This window comes from Epinephelus lanceolatus, chromosome 10 (assembly GCF_041903045.1).
Source record: "Epinephelus lanceolatus isolate andai-2023 chromosome 10, ASM4190304v1, whole genome shotgun sequence".
Lineage (NCBI taxonomy): Eukaryota > Metazoa > Chordata > Actinopteri > Perciformes > Serranidae > Epinephelus > Epinephelus lanceolatus.
The window spans coordinates 29040058-29060447 of record NC_135743.1 but is presented as its reverse complement, the minus strand read 5'-3'; the positions used below and the strand labels follow the sequence as shown (position 1 = coordinate 29060447).

Genomic DNA, 20390 nt, shown 5'->3' with positions numbered 1-20390 from the left:
ATATGCTGCCAGTTTTACTTCAATACAGTTTGATTTGGAGGTTTACATTTGCTTGCTTTCTCCCTCCACACACACAAAATCTCCCTCTGTCTTCCTTGCCTTTTTTGCTATGTGTATGTATACTCCCTTTAATAATCCTAGTTCTATGTGTTTTCTTTGGTTTTCTGTGTGTAGGTTTCGAGAATAATTCGAACACCTGGAGGCAACGCCCTGTTGGTGGGTGTTGGGGGTTCAGGTAAACAGAGCCTGACCAGACTGGCCTCATTCATAGCTGGATACAAGATCTTCCAGATCACCCTCACACGGTAATGCTCACATATAGTACACCAATACGCATCTTCAACATGTGGTTGTTTATAGTAATGACTTGTGAGTGATATTACTGAGTCACCCTATCACTTAAAACTCTTCCAGTTCTAACAAGTTCTCGAGTGATGTTTTCAGACTGAACCAGTCTCACACTTTGCAAAGCTAACCCTGATGTACCACACCATGTGTCACTGCAATGCAGTTATTTTCTATAGAGTACAGGTACCCTGTAACTATGATAGCACCCATTTTCTACTCCAACTATGCTGTTGAGTTAGGAGCTTGTTATGTTGCAAGCACAAAATTATTTCCTTTCGAAGAGTGCAGACCTCGTCCCAGGCCTAATGCCCTTTCTTGCAATGTTAACAAACGCAGGGGAAAAAAAATATGTAACTGCCCTCTGATTCAGATCAACTCCAAAATTAATGGGGTTCTTTCTCTGCCCATGCTTCACCGTACACAAGTTTCATGAAAATACGGCCAGTACTTTTTCCATAATCCTGCCGTCAAACAAACTGAACAGCGAACATAGCCTCTTTGGCAGAGGTAATTAGGTTACACTTTTTTGTTCATTGTTCATTCTTCATTCATCATTGAAGAGACCAACAGGCTCCTGCTCCTGGTTTCTTTCCAAATATTTTTAAGAGTATGAATATTCTGTCTCACATCTGACATTTGAGAAAGATTCATCATTTATCTTTCAGGAGCTGCAGTCAGAATGAATTAATTGTCGGGACAGGATATGGTCTGAAAGATAGTTATTGTATGATATCTTCGCAACTCCTCAGCCCCTCGGCAGTTGAGTCTCCTCTGTGGGACAATATAATTGTCTCCTATGAGACTCTTTTCAGTGTAGCTGATTGATCAGTATAAGAAAAACTCTCCTTTGATTTAACTGTCACTTTTTTTCTCTGCTTGCTCTGTTCTACACTTTGTCAGACTCATTGTTCTGTGTCTCATGCTGGCCTCTGTCTCACTCTCCCAACCTGTCAAGTGTTTTTCTCCCTCAGTCCCAATGTGTGTTTGTCGGCATCATATCTCCTGTCTGCTCTTTTCCTGACAGATTTTAGTGCTTGGTATTAATATGAATGAGCCTCTGGACTTCACAGCCCTCTTTGGAGAACACGTGCAACCTGATTTTTCTCTCGCTGCTTTTTATTCTCTTTTTACACACACAGTTACATGTTTACGTTACGTGTCTATTTTTCACACAGGCTCGATTCAGTTGTCATTCTCTGCAACCTTAGATTTCCATTGCATTCATGTAAACTATACCGTACTCTTTTCATGCATTAAGTTTCTCATCCACGTTTCTGTGTGATTAAGTCCACCCATTAATCTTCCACTTTGACACTCACTTATTTTGCCTCTAAGTGCATATGTGTTCAATGCATTATGTTTTTTGCCAGGTCATACAACACAGCCAACCTGATGGATGACTTGAAGGGTTTGTACAGGACAGCTGGCCAACATGGCAAAGGCATCAGCTTCATCTTTACTGACAACGAAATCAAAGACGAGTCCTTCCTTGAGTATATGAACAACGTCCTGTCATCTGGAGAGGTCAGGAGCACAAACATGGAAAAAAGACACAACACACATGCATAAATATTTATAGTCATATAAACTTATACTTACAGGAGCTATATATAAGAAATATGAAGCAAATAGTCATGAAATCATCCTAATATGTCACAGAGACTAAGGAATAATGTTCATATAACATACTGATCTCACTGACAACAATAGTACGGCCAGAATGTTCGCACTTAAAAAACATTTTTACAGTCCGCAAATCATGTTTATGTTTTGAATTTGTGTTTTGGCCTGTTGCGCCACCCACCGCCGTCTACCAGTCACGCAGTCAGTAGAGTCTCAGCATCAGTTACAGTTACGACTGAGCTACAGCAGCACGGCAAGCAGCATTAGCAGCGTCCCGGTACATAACATTAGCAGCTGGCTCCTCTGCTGTATCCCGGCAGCAGCGTTAGCAGCAGAGAAGCCAGACTTGCTCGAATGGTCCACTGGAAAACCGAAGATCAAGGACGCGGCGAGGCAGCCCTACCACGGCAGCCGCCCGTGGGCAAACAAATCAGTCTCCAGTGTGCCGCTGTCCAGCAACCTCAAATCTGTAAGGGAGGGGGGGGGCAGACAAGACTCACGGCAGTATTTTGAATTTAAGTGCAGTAACCGTTTTGGCCACATTCTTACATACAGCGCCTTTAATGTGAACTTGTTAACTGTGTGGAACCACAGACCCCTGACAGTGAAAATCTTTTTTTTTTTTTACTATGTTAACATGTCTGTATGGTGTTTTATGTCCTCTACAAGACGTATCATAACAGAAATATGCAGCTAACTTCATGTCTGAGCATTTCCACCTTGGAATTGCAGTTGACCCATAATAGCTTAAAAAAGACGTGGATTCTGACTTCCAGGGTTTGTTATGTAGCTGTGTGTCAGTATTCCTTAAACTTTGCACATTTTTTTGGACTGAAAAATGAACTGATTAGAATTTTCTGTCCAAAGGTCAAGGTCACAGTGACCTCTAAAAACAAACACACAATTTTGGCCATAACTCAAGAATTCTTACACTAATTATGACAAAATTTCACACAATTGTCTCATAGGATATAATGATGAAGTGATGACATTTTATATCCAAAGGGTCAAAGGTCAGCTTCACTGTGACATCATAATTTTCTGCAAAACACTTTTCTGGCTATTACTTAAGGTCATATCTCAGGGACAGAAGGGGAGGCATTTGGTCAAATACTGAACTGGTGACTCTAATCTTGGATTTCCAGCTTGAAATTGTGCTGATTGTACAGATCTTGTGTGCTGCAGAGGGGAAAATGTGTGTGAAGCATCTTTGTTTGCACTGACACAAATGTAAACTGTAAGTGCAACTTGACTGGTGTACGGAGGCATACAAGTGCAACACTGTAATTCCAGTCATATTTAAGTCTTCTCAGTGTTATTTACCAGGGATGTGTAGAGTGTACAAAAAAACAGACACGTTTCATTATTAAGAGTGGTGCTCAGAAGAAAAATATAGATTTATCATCTTTTGATGAATGCACTGGCACAAGTGATTCACAGTAGTTTTGATAATCAAACACATTGACTCAGATACTTACTGGTAGATTGACATCATCTAGTTTTCCAGCACAAAAGCCTCAGTCATACTTTTGTTGTGCTGCTGAACTTGACGAGTGGCATTCACCCATGAATAAAACAACCATTTCATGACTATGATACCAAGGCAAGTGACAGCACAGACTCAGAGAGTAGAAAACCATGTTGTCTCTTTCTGGTTTATGAGCAGTGCAGTTTATCTCAATTCAATCAAATTAAAGAGCAAATTGCATTTTCGCTGTCAATACGATAGCATTTCACAATTATTTTCTCATCGATTTGGATGTAATGAATTGAAGCTGTAACTGGCAGAGGGGACAGATACAGCTTGCTCTTCTCTGTACTGCATCACTCTGCATTAGAGCAGCAGAATGGCTTTTGTCTGTATTTCTCTGTAACAGCAGCAATAGGAGAAGGAAGCTTCAAGGTCAAGTTTACACATTTCTCTACTGCATTCCCAGAATCATCCATTGTACTGGATCCAGTGTCTGTAGTATAACTGGAGAAAAATTTTTTCCAAAGCACTTGTCTCTGTTTTGCAGCTTACTATCCTCTCTAGCTCCATCCTTTCCTCTTACTCCTACATATTTCTCTCCACACCTACATCTCTTTATTGTGCTGTCACCCTTTCCCTCCTCCTCTAATTGTCTGTTTTCCCTCTGGTTTTCCTCCTGTTCTGTCTTCACCATTTCCTCTTCTTAACCTCTCTTTCCCTCCTCCTCCTCCTCCGTTCGTACTCTTACTTCATTGTTGTCCCCTTTGTCTCCTCCACATCTTCTCCCCCTCTATCATCCTTCCCTTTTCTCCTGGTTATTCATGTGGCTCTAAGCTCCTTTCTCATTATCCATATTTCCCCTACACCTCCTTTCAGATAATCCTTTCTCGCTCTTCTAATCTGTCTTTCTCCTGATTTGATTTTCTTCATCTTTTTACCTCCTCCTTCCCTCTGACTGTCTTGAGTCATATTTAATGCTAGTACTACACAAAGCCACAGCAATGACCTTATCACTAAAGATACCATCACAATAAAAGAAAAGGGGACCTGTGAAAGGCAACTTTAAAGATGGGAAAGTTGAAGAATTGCTGACCATTGCAAGATCATTCAGGAAACTCTGTCTGCTATGTGCTGATTTGACCAGTCCTTTGTATGCATTTACAAGCTATGAAATATAGGCACATTTGAGTACACCTGATATTAAACTGTCAGGTGCTGTTCTCAACAGATTTGAGAGAAACTTAAATTGTGTGCTTTTTTCTTTTTTTTTTACATGCACAAGTGAACTAATTATTATTTTACACACGCCTAATGTCAAGTTCTTATACAGTATCTTGCTCCCAGATACTTCTCCATCAGGCTGCTACTCCTACTGCTGTTTTGTGCTGACACAGGAGTCCCGCTGTGGTGGCAGCGAGGTTATGGACCCAAAATGCAGACAGACTGAGGGAAAAGGTTTAACAGTTTTATTGTGCCAGAATGATGCAGAGAACAAAGGAGATCCGGAGTCCAGGTGCAGAGTGAGATAACCAGGTGAGAGTGCTGGGCTGTGGGCTGCTGTGAGGCACGGAGGGAGACACTGGAAAAAAGAGGTAGGAGAACAAGGGTTAAACACTGGAAGAGCAAAAACACAATCAAACTTGCAAGATTACTCAAATCACTGGAGGAACAGAGGAGCCGAGATACCGCTGCGTGCAGTCGCAAATACTCTGGCGCTGAGGCTAGAGTCGGTGGCAGTCTTAAAGCCCGTTGATTGCAGATGACTCTCAGGTGTGCGCACTCAGCCTCAGTGCAGGGCGGGGGAGGAGAGAAGCCTCTGGAGACAGGTAAACACAGCAGCACACAACCCACACAGGAAGTAGACTCCGGAAATGTTCATAAAATAAAAGCCAAAAGTCCATGCTCACCACACCCGCTGCCTTTTACCCGCCTCTTCCCAGCTCCCACTGTTTGATGTTTTGTTTTGAGATCTTTATGTTATGTAGTTCAAATCAAGCAGCAACAAGCTGTGAGAACAGGGCCCCATCTTATGACAACAGCATTTTGATGCTCAGCATAAAGCCTGGCTTGCAAATTTTCTTACATTTTCCAAATTGAAGACTCATCACAGATGAATTTGTATTGCTTACACAGTCATAAAAGTTGATCTACGTCTACAGGCGTGGTGGTGAAATCTTTTTGTTTTTAATCATTTTATATTTAGATTAATTTAATCTTTTAGTCTTACATACATCATACATTTGGATGATGTCTGTATGAAAGACAAGTGATATTTGCTAAATTATAAAAACACACTTCCACTAACAAGGAAACATCCACAATTATTTCTACATGGGCCAATGAGATTAGATCAGGAGGGGGATACTACAAGGCAAACCAGCCCTATGCTTACACTCATTGGTTAATTTACACTTGCCATTAAACATCATCATCCTCATCCCCTTCTCGTTGTGTACAGGTCCTATCACCTCAATCTCAGTGATGTGCATCACAGCAGAGTCCTGCACGGCTCCAGTTTTCAAGATCCGATCCAACCCGACCCGGCGATGTACAAACCCGCACCCGAACCGCAAACCCGCGCATCAGGCCAATTAGTACCGCAACCCGGTCCGACCCGTTGAAACACGACCCGCAGCCTGACCTGTAACTCGGATTTAAAGTAATCATTTTGGGTCATATTGGCTGAATATTGAACAGCATATCGCCACAGTTAAGGTGCCAGTAAGTAAACAACGACCTGAATGAAGCAGCTCTCACAATAAAAACCTGACTTCAGCTCCATAATCAATCCTCTGTGTTCTTCTCCCATACGAGTGTAAAATCACTCGTTTGTTACGTTTAATGCTTTTAAACTTTTAATCTATGTAAAGGAACTTTACATGTGTAATAATAGACTTACTTTCTGTCCAGAGCGACGTTCAGCAGTTACGAGCCGTCACGTGTTTTTAGAATCCATCGAGGAGAGAAGTAATCCATCAGGGAAACACTTCAGAAACATTATAAAGTGATAGTTGTATGTTTTATCCACTTATTTCTCAAATACCTAAATAATTATTTACTGTTTTGGAAACAGCGCTTGTTAGACGGTGGCAGCCATGTTGATTCTGTCGTCCAATCACAAATTGTGTTATTAGATGGTGAAACGTGTGTAAACAGCTGAACCAATGACCGTTGCGAAATAGCGGAGGCGATCCTCAGAGAGTAAATAATGACCAAGATAGTTATCTGTAGTTTACCGAACCCGCGATCCGACCCGCATGCTATTTTTTCCACCCAGATCCAAACCGGGAAAAAATGTTTTTTTAAAAACCACCCGCAAATCAGCTGTTTTTGCGGGTACCCGGCCCAGTGCAGGACTCTGCATCACAGCCATCAAGATGAAGTACTGGCCAGCACTTTAATGGAGAGACATATCTGATAGGGGTGGGAATTGCCAGAGAACCCATGATACGATATTATTGCGATATTGTGATACACTGAGTATTGCGATATGATATATTGCAATTTATTACTTTTTTTCCCAGCTGCAAATTATTTCCCCAAAGGAAAACTTTGTCAACATCAGTTTTACCTCTATACAACAAAAGTTGTATCAAAACAGTTCTTTTTCTCTTTCATTTCATTTTATGTGTAGTATTAATATAACATGGCCCTGAAACAGAAAAATCAGTTTATCAATATTTTATCACTATGGGCAGCTGCTGTTAACAGCCTGGGTGTGCAATGCTTTTTAAGTGACTTCTCCCTTTTACTTTTCCTTGACCACCTAATTTTCATCCAATTTTCCCTCATTTCGCCTTTTGTTTTCTTCTTAGCAACCTCTTTTCTCATGTTTTCTTCTTCTGTCCTGCTCATTTTCCATTTGCTCCCTCTCCTCTCTAATCTCCCTTTTTCTGTTGCTCCCTCTGCCTCATTATAACATCCCTATCATCTCTCTGTCTTACCTCCTCCCCCACTCCTCTCCCACCCTCCCTAAATAACAATTAAGGCAGCAACTGCTTTACCACGGAGGGAAATAGAAGTGGGGACCAGAGTTTGTGTCTGGGTGTTGTGTGCAGGTGAGAGGTTTGTGTGTCCTGTGTGAAAGAGAGAGAAGTTAGTGTTGCAGAAGTGTTAGGATGACTGTGTGTGAGAGACGTGGACAGAGATGAGAAATAAAAAGGAGGAGCGAGCTGTTACTGTGAGGTTGTTGTTTATGTGAGAGTAGCGCAGCAGATGGTTTGAGACATGGTGCTTCTAACCACAACACCACATGCCCCCCCCTCAGGGCTCTTTCCTGCTCTCCCTCCTCTGTTACTTGCTCTCTCTTGTGGTAACTAGGGATTTATTGGAAAAGGCACAAAAAGCAAAGAGGGTGTGTTATTTCATAATTAACTTTTTTTTTTCCATTCCTTAACACCAGGCTAAGGCAGTGTGTGGATGATAAGAAGGGTTTCAACAGGTGCCTGCAACTCTGGGCCTAACCATTTAAAAAGAAAGTAAAAAATGTCCTTAAATAAATTAAAATCAACTTCATCAATCATTTACTGATACAGTTAAGGGTCAGAGGAAATAAAGAGAATGGGGCAAACATCAGAAGCAAAAGACATTAGAGGGAGAAGCATGTTAGTGATCAAATATAATCAAGGACTGTTGTTGTGAAGAGTTGGCTGAGCCAGAGGGCAAAGCTCTGGATTTACAGGTCCATATACGTTCCGACCCTCACCTATGGTCATGAGAAAGAATGAGATCGCAGATAAAAGCAACAGAAATGAGTTTGCAAGAGCAAACAACGACAAATTACCGAGTGCTCACAGGTGAGAGGTAGTGGACTCCAGATGAGTGCCAGGTGCTCTTGAAGTTGAAAATAGTCAATTATAGAAAAACAAAAAAGCACAAAGCTTGCTTCAGGCACACCGACAGAGCTAGGATATTATAAGGATATTATAAAATGCCTTTATTAATTAGGGCATGTCAATATAAAATAACTACGAAACGCCGACCGGTTTTGACCACACAGGGTCTTCGTCAGGGCGTGAAAGAGACAAACCGACTCAGGTGTGCTGATTACTATTAAAGGTAATCGGGCAATTTGACTCATAGGGCTACATAATACAAGCATATCATACATTCAGATATTTGGAAACAGACTGTCAGATAAGTAAATATACATGAGCGCTAATGAGAAAATTAGGTCATATATAATCTTCAACACCCACAACATTATAAAGAATACATTTACAGAAAAGGTCTAAAATCTATCTCCTCATTGAGACCAGGATATACCAATGCGTCAAATTTAAAAATCCAAAATGTTTCTCTCTGTAATAATATATTAAGACGGTTTCCTCCTCTAATGGACTGTTCCACATATTCAATCCCCTCCACTTTTAGTAGGCTGTCATTATTATTATGAACATTATGAAAGTGGCGTGCCATAGGATAATCATTATTGTTGATTCTTATAGCATATTTATGTTCTGCCACTCTGTCTTTTACGCGTCTTTTTGTGCGCCCGATGTAAAAACAGCCACATGGGCAGCTAAGGCGGTACACTACATATGTGGAGTTACAGTTGATAAAGTGTGTATTTTTATATGTTTTCTTAGTTTTAAAATCTATAAATTCTTTCTGTTGTATGATATTGGAACAGTGATTACAGTTAGTTTGCATACATTTAAAAGTACCCTTAGGCCTCTTAAGCCAGCTGTCTCCCTTCTTTGCTGGGAGATAGCTGTGCATAAGCCTGTCTTTTATAGTAGGGGCTCTTTTATGACAAAAAATGGGAGGAGACTGAAAAACCTCTGAAAGAGAGGGGTCACTTCTGAGAATATCCCAATTTGAAGAAATAATCTTTTTAATCTGCTGAGCTTGTTTGCTGTAACGTGTAACAAAATAAACACCTGATGTATCTTTTTTCTTCTGTCTGTTGGACTGTTGTAGGAGATGGTGACGTCTGATGGAAGCTGCCTTGGTCTGGGCTGTAGAAATAGTAGTCTTGTTATATGATCTATCTAAAAAACGTTTAGTCATATGTAGGGACTGTGTATGGAAATCTGAATCTAGATCACATATTCTTCTTAATCTTTGAAATTGACCCAATGGGATATTATTTTTGAGGTGAAAGGGATGAAAAGACCCATAATGCAATACAGAATTACGGTCAGTGGGTTTTCTAAATAGTGTAGTATGTAATTTTTTGTCATCCCCTTCAGAAATATTTAAATCCAAGAAGTTAATATTTTCTCTAGAGTTTTCCATAGACAATTTGATATTTTTATTTGTGTCATTGAGATAATGGTAAAAATCCATGAGGTCATTATGGCTGCCTTTATAAAGAAGAAAAATGTCATCAATAAATCTACAATACATTTTAACATTATCACTGTAAGGATTCTTTTCATGATTAAAGGCATATTCCGAATCCCAAAGACCTAAATAAAGGCAGGCATATTCAGGGGCAAAGCTAGCTCCCATACTAGTTCCTTTACATTGTCTAAACAATCTATCTTGGAACAAGAACACATTATTTCTCAATACCCATTCGGTCAGCTCTACTATGAAGCCTGTAGGGGGCGTTAATCCATCTCTGTCAGATAGATAGTGATTAACAGCTCTCAGTCCATCAGAGTGATCAATGTTAGTATAAAGTGCCTCAACATCTAAAGTAACCATAAAGTCCCAGACAACATCATCAACCTGGCACAGTTTATTTAAAACATCAGTAGTGTCCCTCACATATGAAGGTAATTTATGAACGTAAGGTTTTAAATAATAATCAATAAATTGTGAGGCTGGTTCAGTAAGAGTGCCATTCGCAGATACAATTGGTCTGCCAGGGGGGTTGTCTTTAGGTTCTTTATGCACTTTTGGTAACATATAGAAAGTAGCAAGTCTTGGATGTTCACATGATAAGAAGCCATGTTCATAGGTGTTAATCCAACCACAGTCTTTGGCTCTATTTAAAAGAGCTGTGAGTTCCTCCTTCATATGCAAGAGAGGGTTCGAACTCAGTTCAGTGTAATACTGGGTGTTTTGTAGTTGGCAATTAGCTTCATGGATATATTTATCATAACACCACACCACTACAGCTCCACCCTTATCAGCTCTTTTTATAATAATGTCTTTATTGTTCTGAAGTTCATTTAAAGCTTTACGTTCAAGGGGGGTCAGATTATGTTTATGTGGGGGTGGGAGGGGTTCGTCAAACAGTTTTTTAATGTCATAGTCGACTTTTTTTGTGAACGCCACCAAGCTGGGGTTGTTGCTCAGAGGGAAAAATTGGGACTTAGGTTTAAAAGTCTTTTCCAAGGTAGAGGGAGGAGGCTGGGGAGTGTGGTCACCAGGTTGCCACTGGGAATACCACACTTTGAGGTGTAAATTCCTATAGAATCTGAATAAATCAATTCTTGTATCAAAGTGGTTGGCATAATAAGTGGGGGCGAAGGATAAACCCTTAGACAATACCTTGATCTGATGTGTGGTCAGCTCTACGGGGGAGAGGTTGATTACTGTGCTTTGTGCGTCTGGGTCCCGCTCCGCAGACCCGTCCTGCGAAGAGGTCGCTCCGGTGGGGGGCCTCTTTTTCTTCCGTCCTCTGCGCGTCTTGCGCGTGGGGGTCGTGCTTGTAGGCTTGGCCATTCGTCCTCCAAAAAAGAAGATGATCTGGAGGGCTGAGGAGGTGATGGTGTAGCGGGCTGGTGAAGCTCATCCTTACTACTGGTCAGATTGAAGGAGACCCTTCTGTCACGTGCCGGGGGTTGATGATGCTGGTGGGAGCGTGTGCGTCTGGGTCGCTTATCCCAGAGGTAGACTTGGTCACGGCTGTAGTCTTCTTCATCTCTCTTGAATTTTCGAAGTTTCATCTGCTTGATAGTAGTCTCAAGTTTCTTTAAATCACTGTTAAGTTTGTCTTCAAATGGGAGTTGCTGGATGCTGTCCACCTGGCTCATAGATGTTTATAAATCCTTAAGTTGCTTTTTTAAAGTGTCTCTCTCGGTCTTGGCCTCTTCAATCAGCAACAGGATTAAATCCATGGAGCATTTATTTAATATGCATTCCCATTTTGTCTTGAAGACTTTGTCCTCACTGCCGAAAGCGGGGAATTTGGCGATGCATAATCCCCTGGGAATATAACCACCTCGAAACCGGTCGGCGTTTCGTAGTTATTTTATACTGACATGCCCTAATTAATAAAGGCATTTTATAATATCCTTGGCTCTGTCGGTGTGCCTTGTTAGGGAGGCTGGGTTTAGCCTTAGAGATAGGCTGACAAGCTCAGACATCCAGAAGGAGCTCGGAACACATCCACATCCAAAAAAATACAGAAGTATTTCAAGGGTTTCATCCTAAATATGTTATACTGGGGGGATCTTGCCTTTGAATTCATAGTCAGGCAATACTTAATAGCGCTAAAATGCAGATGGTTATCTTGTTATGTTACTCTTACATTTTGAAAGCCCTATTTTTCAGATTGTGCATCTCTGAATTTTTGTTTGTCAATAATTTTTTCCGTGTGAATCAAGTACATATTGTTTTAAAATCTGGGCTAAAAATGCGTTGCATGAGAAATCAAATGAAGCACTCATTTGCCATCATAAACATGCAGTATTTTTGTTAGAGTGCTTAAAGAAAACATCTGAAAAAACATCTAAAATTGTGTCATGGTGGTCTGTTGTATCCCTGTATTCTGAAGTTGAGCTGAAATTCTGACTACTACCACAATCACTGCTTACAGAGTGCGTAATAAAAGAGACTTACAAAAATGGCTGAAAGACAAAAATGTTTATTCAATTTATTGTACACAGAGAAAAAAAATAAAGCCACAAGGGACATTTATCAGGGTCCAAGCAGGTGGCAAGCATCTGAATGCTTTATAATTGACAAGAAGGAAAACTCTTAGTGTTCTTTGAAATTATTCATCAGGGTCATAACTATATGCTGATGCTTCTTTGACGTAGATAATGTCCTTTCAGAGACATGATGTGCGTCACATGACTACATTTGTACTGATTTAAATATACAGTCAGGTCCATAATTATTTGGACAATGATACAGTTGTCGTCATTTTGGCTCTGTACACCACCACAATGGGTTTTAAATGAAACAATGAATACCTGCTTAAAGTGCAGACTCTCAGCTTTCATTTAAGGCTTTTTTCAAAAATGTAGTATGAACCGTGTAGGAATTACAACCATTTCTTCACACAGTCCCCTGACTTTAAGGGCTCATAAGTATTTGGACAAACTAACATAATCATCAATTAAACAGTCAGTTTTAATACTTGGTTGCAAATCCTTTACAGTCAATGACTGCCTGAAGTGTTGGACACATAGGCATCATGAGATGCTGGGTTTCTTCCCTGGTGATGCTCTGCCAGCCCTTTACTGCAGCCGTCTGCACTTCCTGCTTGTGTTTTGGATGTTTTGCCCTCAATTTTGGCTTCAGCAAGAGAAACGCATGCTCAATTGGATTCAGGTCAGATGATATGACTTGACCATTGCAGAACATTCCACTTCTTTGCCTTAAAAATGTCTTTGGTTGCTTTTGCAGTATGCTTCAGGTGAATGTCCAACTGCACTGTGAAGCATCGTCCAATGAGTTTTGAAGCATTTGGTTGAATCTGAGCAGATAATGTAGCCCCAAACACTTCAGCTTTCATCCTGCTGCTCTTGTAAGCAAGACAAGACTTCACTAGAATAAATACAGAGGGTTTATCACAAGATGCAAACCATTGGTTAGCCTTAAAAATGGAAGGCCAGATTAGAGTTTGTCAAAAACCATCTAAAAAGCCTGTACAGTTGTGGAACAGCATACTATGGACAGATAAAACAAAGATCAACTACCAGAATGATGGGAAGAGAAGAGAAGGAAGAAGGGAAGGAACTGCTCATGATCCAACGCACACCACCTCATCAGTGAAGCATGGTGGAGGTACTGTTATGTCATGGCCATGTATGGCTGCCAGTGGAACTGGTTCTCTTGTATTTATTGATGATGTGACTGCTGACGAGCAGCAGGATGAAAGCTGAAGTGTTTGGGGCTACATTATCTGCTCAGATTCAACCAAATGCTTCAAAACTCATTGGACGATGCTTCACAGTGCAGTTGGACATTCACCTGAAGCATACTGCAAAAGCAACCAAAGACATTTTTAAGGCAAAGAAGTGGAATGTTCTGCAATGGCCAAGTCATATCATCTGACCTGAATCCAACTGAGCATGCGTTTCTCTTGCTGAAGCCAAAATTGAGGGCAAAACACCCAAAACACAAGCAGGAAGTGCAGACGGCTACAGTAAAGGGCTGGCAGAGCATCACCAGGAAAGAAACCCAGCATCTGATGATGCCTATGTGTCCAACACTTCAGGCAGTCATTGACTGTAAAGGATTTGCAACCAAGTATTAAAACTGACTGTTTAATTGATGATTTTGTTTGTTTGTCCAAATACTTATGAGCCCTTAAAGTTGGGGGACTGTGTGAAGAAATGGTTGTAATTCCTACACGGTTCATACTACATTTTTGAAAAAAGCCTTAAATGAAAGCTGAGAGTCTGCACTTTAAGCAGGTATTCATTGTTTCATTTAAAACCAATTGTGGTGGTGTACAGAGCCAAAATGACGACAACTGTATCATTGTCCAAATAATTATGGACCTGACTGTATGTCTATTAATCTATACACAAATAGTGTTACTATGTGAAAAGAGTCAAGTTATCCTGGAAAATGCAAAGATTCAGACCACCTGCAAGATGGCAAAAGAGGGGCTGAACTCTTAACCTTTGCATCAAAAGACAACCACCTTACCATTCAACTACTAAACAAATCAGCAGGTCATTGAAGGTCATAGTAGATTTTGACAGGAAGAATTATGACCTGAAATAAATTCTTCTTACTTGACTTGAATATATTGTATATTAGAGATTTGACACAGGAGATGGGGAATTTTAGTTCAGAAACTGATAAAGTAGCAGAGGATATGACATGTCAACCTTTTAACCAGAAGGGTTCGCAGCAGATGGGCCGAAACAGAAAATCTATATGGTTGCAGGTAATTTCCTGACAACCCCTCCAACCCCACCCACTGGCTCCGAAGCCAGGAAGCTAAATCAGCCTCAGAAGCAAAAGGCGGAGAGAGGGAGGTCACAAAACATAATTTTAAGTTTTTTATTAGGGGATATAGTCCTGAAAGAATTCACACAGCAACCTGCTGGTTTCTGGTGGATTGTCAAGACCTGAGTGAAAGTTGTTCAGAAAGTGTAATACTTGCCAACCTGGGAATTCAAACCTTGAAGCTCTGTGTCCCCAGAGCAAGGGACTTACTAACTGCACCACCAGGAAGATATGGCATCTCACACACCTTCTGACAACTCAAGGTCATAACACCACATGTGCAAAACTATTTTGTCTTCTTTTTTTTTCGTCTTTTTTTTTGTGTGTATTTTTAGTCCTAAAAATTTAACAAAGTTTTAGTGATTAAATTCTGAAAAAAAATCTCATAAGTCTGATGGTTTTGGGTGTATTGTCAAATATTTTGGTGACATTTAATTAAAAATCAGATGATATAAAAAAAGATTTAAACAAACAACAGCATTTACTACTAAACCTGACTTGTCACCAAACCTACAGATGTAGTCAAACCAATAGGCTGTTTCAATGCTATTTTTTAGTTGGAGCCACAGCAGTGGTTCCTACATACTTCCTGTCAGCTACTGCATTAACCCTAACCCTACCCCATAACCAGTACTCAAGTTGTAAAAGAAAATCAGGGGGGATGGTGGATTTTATCACATGGGAACATAATTTGTGCTGATGACAGCGCGGAGGGTCTGCCATAGTACCACTGCTCTTACATAGTTAGGGTCAAATGCACAGGACAAGTGCAAAATCATTTCTTCTTCTTCTACTTGCGTCAACCGATGATACTAATAATAAAGTCAATTTTGTTTTTAGAATATTGAATTATAGTGTATTTTTCAAAAAAGCAGTTCGTGGTATATGATGAAAACTGGTATCTAAGGGTTAATTTTTAATTGTGATTAATTAAATCATATAAATTAAACAAGAACCCCTTCATGAAAAAAATGGAAAAGAAATTGGGAAAAATGTTGATCTTTATTGATACAAATACAAATACTGTAGGTTAAAATTCCCAACTTCAGGGCATGGAGTGCAAATTGAAACTTAAAATATAAAAATATATTAAAAAATACAAATAATACAAAATACATAGAACCAATTCTATGGCTGCCTACCCCACTCTCCCCTATCTCATAAAAGTTTCCAGAGATTTTCATAGTCATGCTTTTTGTTCTCAGTATTTCTTCTCCTTTGCTTGCTGGCCATAGTTATCTTCTATGTGAAGAAAACAAGCTCATTATGGTTTTGTTAGAATGACATTACTCTTCCAGTTGATTTTTAAGAAAACTACATATTTTCTTGAAAATGCCCAACATTCAAGTGTGGATTTCTTTTGACTTTTCTAAGATGACAGATGCTAAATATATACTCCCTATCTGATGCTGTGGCTGTTTGTGGTTGGCTGAGAAGGATGTGAACTCATTAGTTTGCAGCTGTGTTAATCAAATCAGGTTGGGTTTCCATTGCATGTGCCAAACAGTGCCAATCCCAAGCCCAATAAGGTTTATTTGTTTAAGAAGGTCCCCTTTGCTCTGACATCAGATGTGACGGGACAGTCGATATAGAGATACATTTATGTGCTGATTGCACATAGTTGCATTGATTAGTGGTTTTTGTGGCTATTTATGGCATTGTTAATGGCCTGACATTCTGGAAACCTGCCTGTTAGGTTTTGGTGACATCCGCCGGTCAGCCAAACTTCGGCTTACACCGGCTGCGCTCCACCTGCACTGACAGTAGACCTGGTTTCAGCTGGCGAGCTTTTAGCGCACCTTAGGCGAAGCCTTTTGGCACGAAACTGTCACTGCGCCAAGCTGGATCTGTCGACACCTCCCCCTGCTGTGCCGCCACACCCATCTCAGCGCACCTCGGTCTGCCAAACTACCAAAGTGAGCGCGCCTCGGGTTGCGCTGCTCGAAACTAGCTCTGCGCGGGGTTCACCACCCTGCGCCACCCTGCGCTGCGCCGGGAAACTAGAGCCCTTTATGTTAAGTTTTAAATGGTCGATATTTTTAGGACAAACATAAAAGTAGATCATGTAATTCGACATTAATGTGTGTGTGTGTGTGTGTGTGTGTGTGTGTGTGTGTGTGTGTTTCTATCTGCAGGTGTCCAATTTATTTGCTCGTGATGAGATTGACGAGATCCTCAGTGATCTCATACCTGTCATGAAGCGGGAGTTTCCCAGACGACCACCAACCAATGAAAACCTGTACGAGTACTTCATGTCACGTGTTCGACATAATCTCCATGTGGTTCTTTGCTTCTCGCCCGTTGGGGAGAAGTTCCGCAACCGGGCGTTAAAGTTTCCTGCCCTGATATCTGGTTGCACCATGGACTGGTTCAGCCGGTGGCCCAAAGATGCTCTTGTTGCAGGTACATTTCACAGACAGTTTCTATTTTATATCACTATGATCTGCTTATCCACTGGTAGCATCTGTTTGCCAACGTAATCCCTGTACTCTATCTTCAATTTACAGTGGCTGCTGTTGTTTTCCTCAGTGCTGTAAATTCAGATTAAACTGGGATATTACAACACTTAATTATCACGGAGTCAGCTTGTTCACAGTGTGTCCCCTGTGCTTTCTAATTACTAAAAGTCAGAACAAAATTACAACTTTTCAAACTGGCTTTGCTGGACACCTGCAGTCATGCTGCTGGGATTTACTGCTGCCATCCCTTCATCTGTCATTTGTCTATGATTAATCTTATAGGTTCTTGTTACAGAATGTTGCTTAGTAATACCTGATACTGATATAGATCATAATTAATTTTTAATACACATACAAATACAACAAATCCTCCTTCTTTTAGTATTTTAAATCTGTGCAGCTCATTTTGTTCTGAAAAACAATATCTTGCGGCACATTTTACAAGTATTCCCTGCTCTCTCATTCCCTCCCATATTTTGTTAAATCATTCAAAAGAATGACACAGATGTTGTAGTAATACATGTAACAAATAATCAGTAATGTCCCATGCAATTACCCAGTATTTCCTGCCTTAAAAACAATCAATATGAATTTCTTATAACATGTCAGAGTATTGAGCAGTAAAGAAGGCTGATATATTTATGTTGACATTTGCCAATCTGGGTTCAGTAACTAATTTCCACACTTCACTCTACTCGCTGTATTTTTCTCCACCTAATTCTGCCCCCTCTCCCTCCTACTCCTCTGTCTTTCTGTCCTTAAGTTTCGGAGCACTTTCTGTCAGTCTATGACATCGACTGCTCACCCCAGGTTAAGAGTGAGGTAGTCCAGTGCATGGGTTCCTTCCAGGATGGCGTGGCAGAAAAGTGTGTGGACTACTTCCAGAGGTACAGTATTTTGTTAAACAATACATGAACATGACAGTAGTAAGAACAACATGTTATTCTGTTCGTTGTGTATAGTACAATAAGATGTCCTTTAACACATTCTTCATATGTGTAGGCAAATATTTTTAAGGGCATTCTATGACTTTATTAGAGGACTGATGGTAGAAAGAAGACAGTATATTAGGACACAGACTTGGGACAGTTCCTGTTCATTTTTAGCGCCCTTACCACTACACCTACTGGATATTGCTGTAATTTTATAGCATAACGGTTCTACTAAAGGTGAATTAATGGTTAAGGGTAAAACATAGTGCAAATTATTCTCCTGCTTTTCAATATGACATGAAATTAACCTACTGTTATTGAATTTTAATCTAGATACCGACGCTCCACCCATGTCACACCAAAGTCCTACCTGTCCTTCATTCAAGGCTACAAGACCATCTATAAGGAGAAGAGGTCCGAGGTTCAGACCCTGGCCAACAGGTAAACACACCAAAAAGATTAAGTTTGACAATTTGTATACATGTATTTACAATGTTAACATACTGCTGCACTTTTTAGCCTCTGTAGTATATAAGATGGCTTTCATTTTACGTTAGAATCAATGCCTCAGCAACAGCATACTGTCAAGATCTCTTACAATTAGTCAGGGTTAGTTTGTGTAAGACTTGTGTCTAATAATAGAGTAATGACGTTGCTGAATCTTAAATCTCTAGTCTAGCCTTCATCTTAATCACCTTGAGTGGCCAGTCATAAGTGGGGCATCAATAATTTGGCATGTTTAATGGATTTGCTGGAAGATAAAAGCGAATAAAAGCTATTTTCACAGGTAGATTTTTAAAGAACAGCGCCCAGCATGAACCCACTCTTAGTCAATAATTATTGACTCCCTAATGGCACAGACAGTGATGGATGACCAGGATGTATCCTAATGAAGTAAGCTGTTGTCAAAGGCGCCAGACCAGAACCATCAGTTAGGAGTCATTTTTTAGCATAGCATAAAAATAGCATAAAAATACATCACAGACCTCATCACAACATTTCTGTGGTACTTTTTTCTTGACTTTGAGCTCTTGTCTGCTTATCAACTGTCCCTGAGCCTCCCAAGATTGATTGGCAGCTGCTGAATGGATGTCACGACATTAGGAATTTTGGTCACGCACATGTTACAAATTGACCAAGGATGAAAAACAGCTTTTCTTTCACAGAATATACAAGTATTTCCACCACCTGTTGCCCAGTGGACCAAAAATTCTGTCACAATAACATGTAGTTTATCTTAAAAGTTTGTGGATATTTACAGCAAACACGTGAAGATGTGCAGATGCCTATCAGATTAGTGTAATGCAGAATAGCATCATAACAAGTTCCAAGGTATATACTGGAAGTGCATGTGGTTTACCTGATAATGTTCAATAATTCTCTTGTTTAGGATGAACACTGGTCTCCAGAAGCTGAAGGAGGCATCAGAGTCTGTAGCAGCTCTCAGCAAGGAGCTGGAGGTGAAAGAAAAGGAACTACAGGTTGCCAATGACAAGGCTGATATGGTAGGTTGTGTGTGTGTGTGTGTGTGTGTGTGTCTCTGTGTGTCTGTGTGTCTGTGTGTGTGTCTGTGCATGCATCGGTGCAATGTGTATATGAGGACATTTCACTGGTGTTCGCACCACCCTATGAGGACACCGCTGACTTGTGAGGACAGTGCCCATGTCCTCACTAGTCAAACACTGTAGAAGCACTTATGAAATCATAACCAAGTGAGTATTTGTTTTCTGGTCATTCATAGTCGTACTTTCTGTAGGTGTGGTTTTATATGAAGGAACATGTGGGTATGCATGAACTGCAGTGACGTTAATGGTGTGCCTTAGGAAAAATGAATGAATAAGTAGATGGCTGCATTAGTCACTAATACGTCTGGATTTTTTTATAAATGCCAGTAGATCTATTATTACTTACATGATGAAGCTCCTGCAGTGTGTGAAACAAGACGAGCCCAGTTTTATAGTTATTATAGTGATTAGCGTCGACGTAGAAATGTCTGTGTTTTCTTTGAGGAAGAGCTGATAATAATTTTTATACAACAGTGCCAACAAATAAGTGGTAATGCAGATAAACATGAGGTTAGCAGTTGTTTTTGTTTTGTTGATTTTTAAGACTGTACTGATTCATGACCATGTTTATTTCTCTTGCATACCCCCAGGTACTGAAGGAGGTGACGGTTAAAGCCCAGGCAGCAGAGAAAGTGAAGGTGGAGGTGCAGAAAGTGAAGGACAAGGCTCAGGCCATTGTAGACAGCATCTCAGCCGACAAGGCCATAGCTGAGGAGAAACTTGAAGCTGCCCGGCCAGCACTTCAGGAAGCAGAGGCTGCGCTGCAGGTATGGGACTTAAGAGTTGAGGAGACACCTTGGAATCAATTATTTAACGTTTACTGAGGTGAACAGATTTGTCATTTCCAGTCTTGTTTTGTGAGCAAAAACACAACTTAAAGAATGAGTTGCCAACACAAAGTATT

General features: G+C 40.4%; 1 protein-coding gene across 1 annotated transcript in view; it reads left to right on the top strand.

Moving 5' to 3' along the window:
* The window catches only part of dnah5 (dynein, axonemal, heavy chain 5), a 147402-nt gene that overhangs the window by 64837 nt on the left and 62175 nt on the right, over positions 1-20390 (top strand). Inside the window, exons 59-65 of the mRNA XM_078171910.1 lie at positions 175-305; positions 1719-1872; positions 16666-16933; positions 17753-17876; positions 18255-18362; positions 19312-19426; positions 20077-20253. Of these exons, the coding sequence (XP_078028036.1) occupies positions 175-305; positions 1719-1872; positions 16666-16933; positions 17753-17876; positions 18255-18362; positions 19312-19426; positions 20077-20253 (1077 nt within the window). The remainder of the gene's footprint in view (positions 1-174; positions 306-1718; positions 1873-16665; positions 16934-17752; positions 17877-18254; positions 18363-19311; positions 19427-20076; positions 20254-20390) is intronic.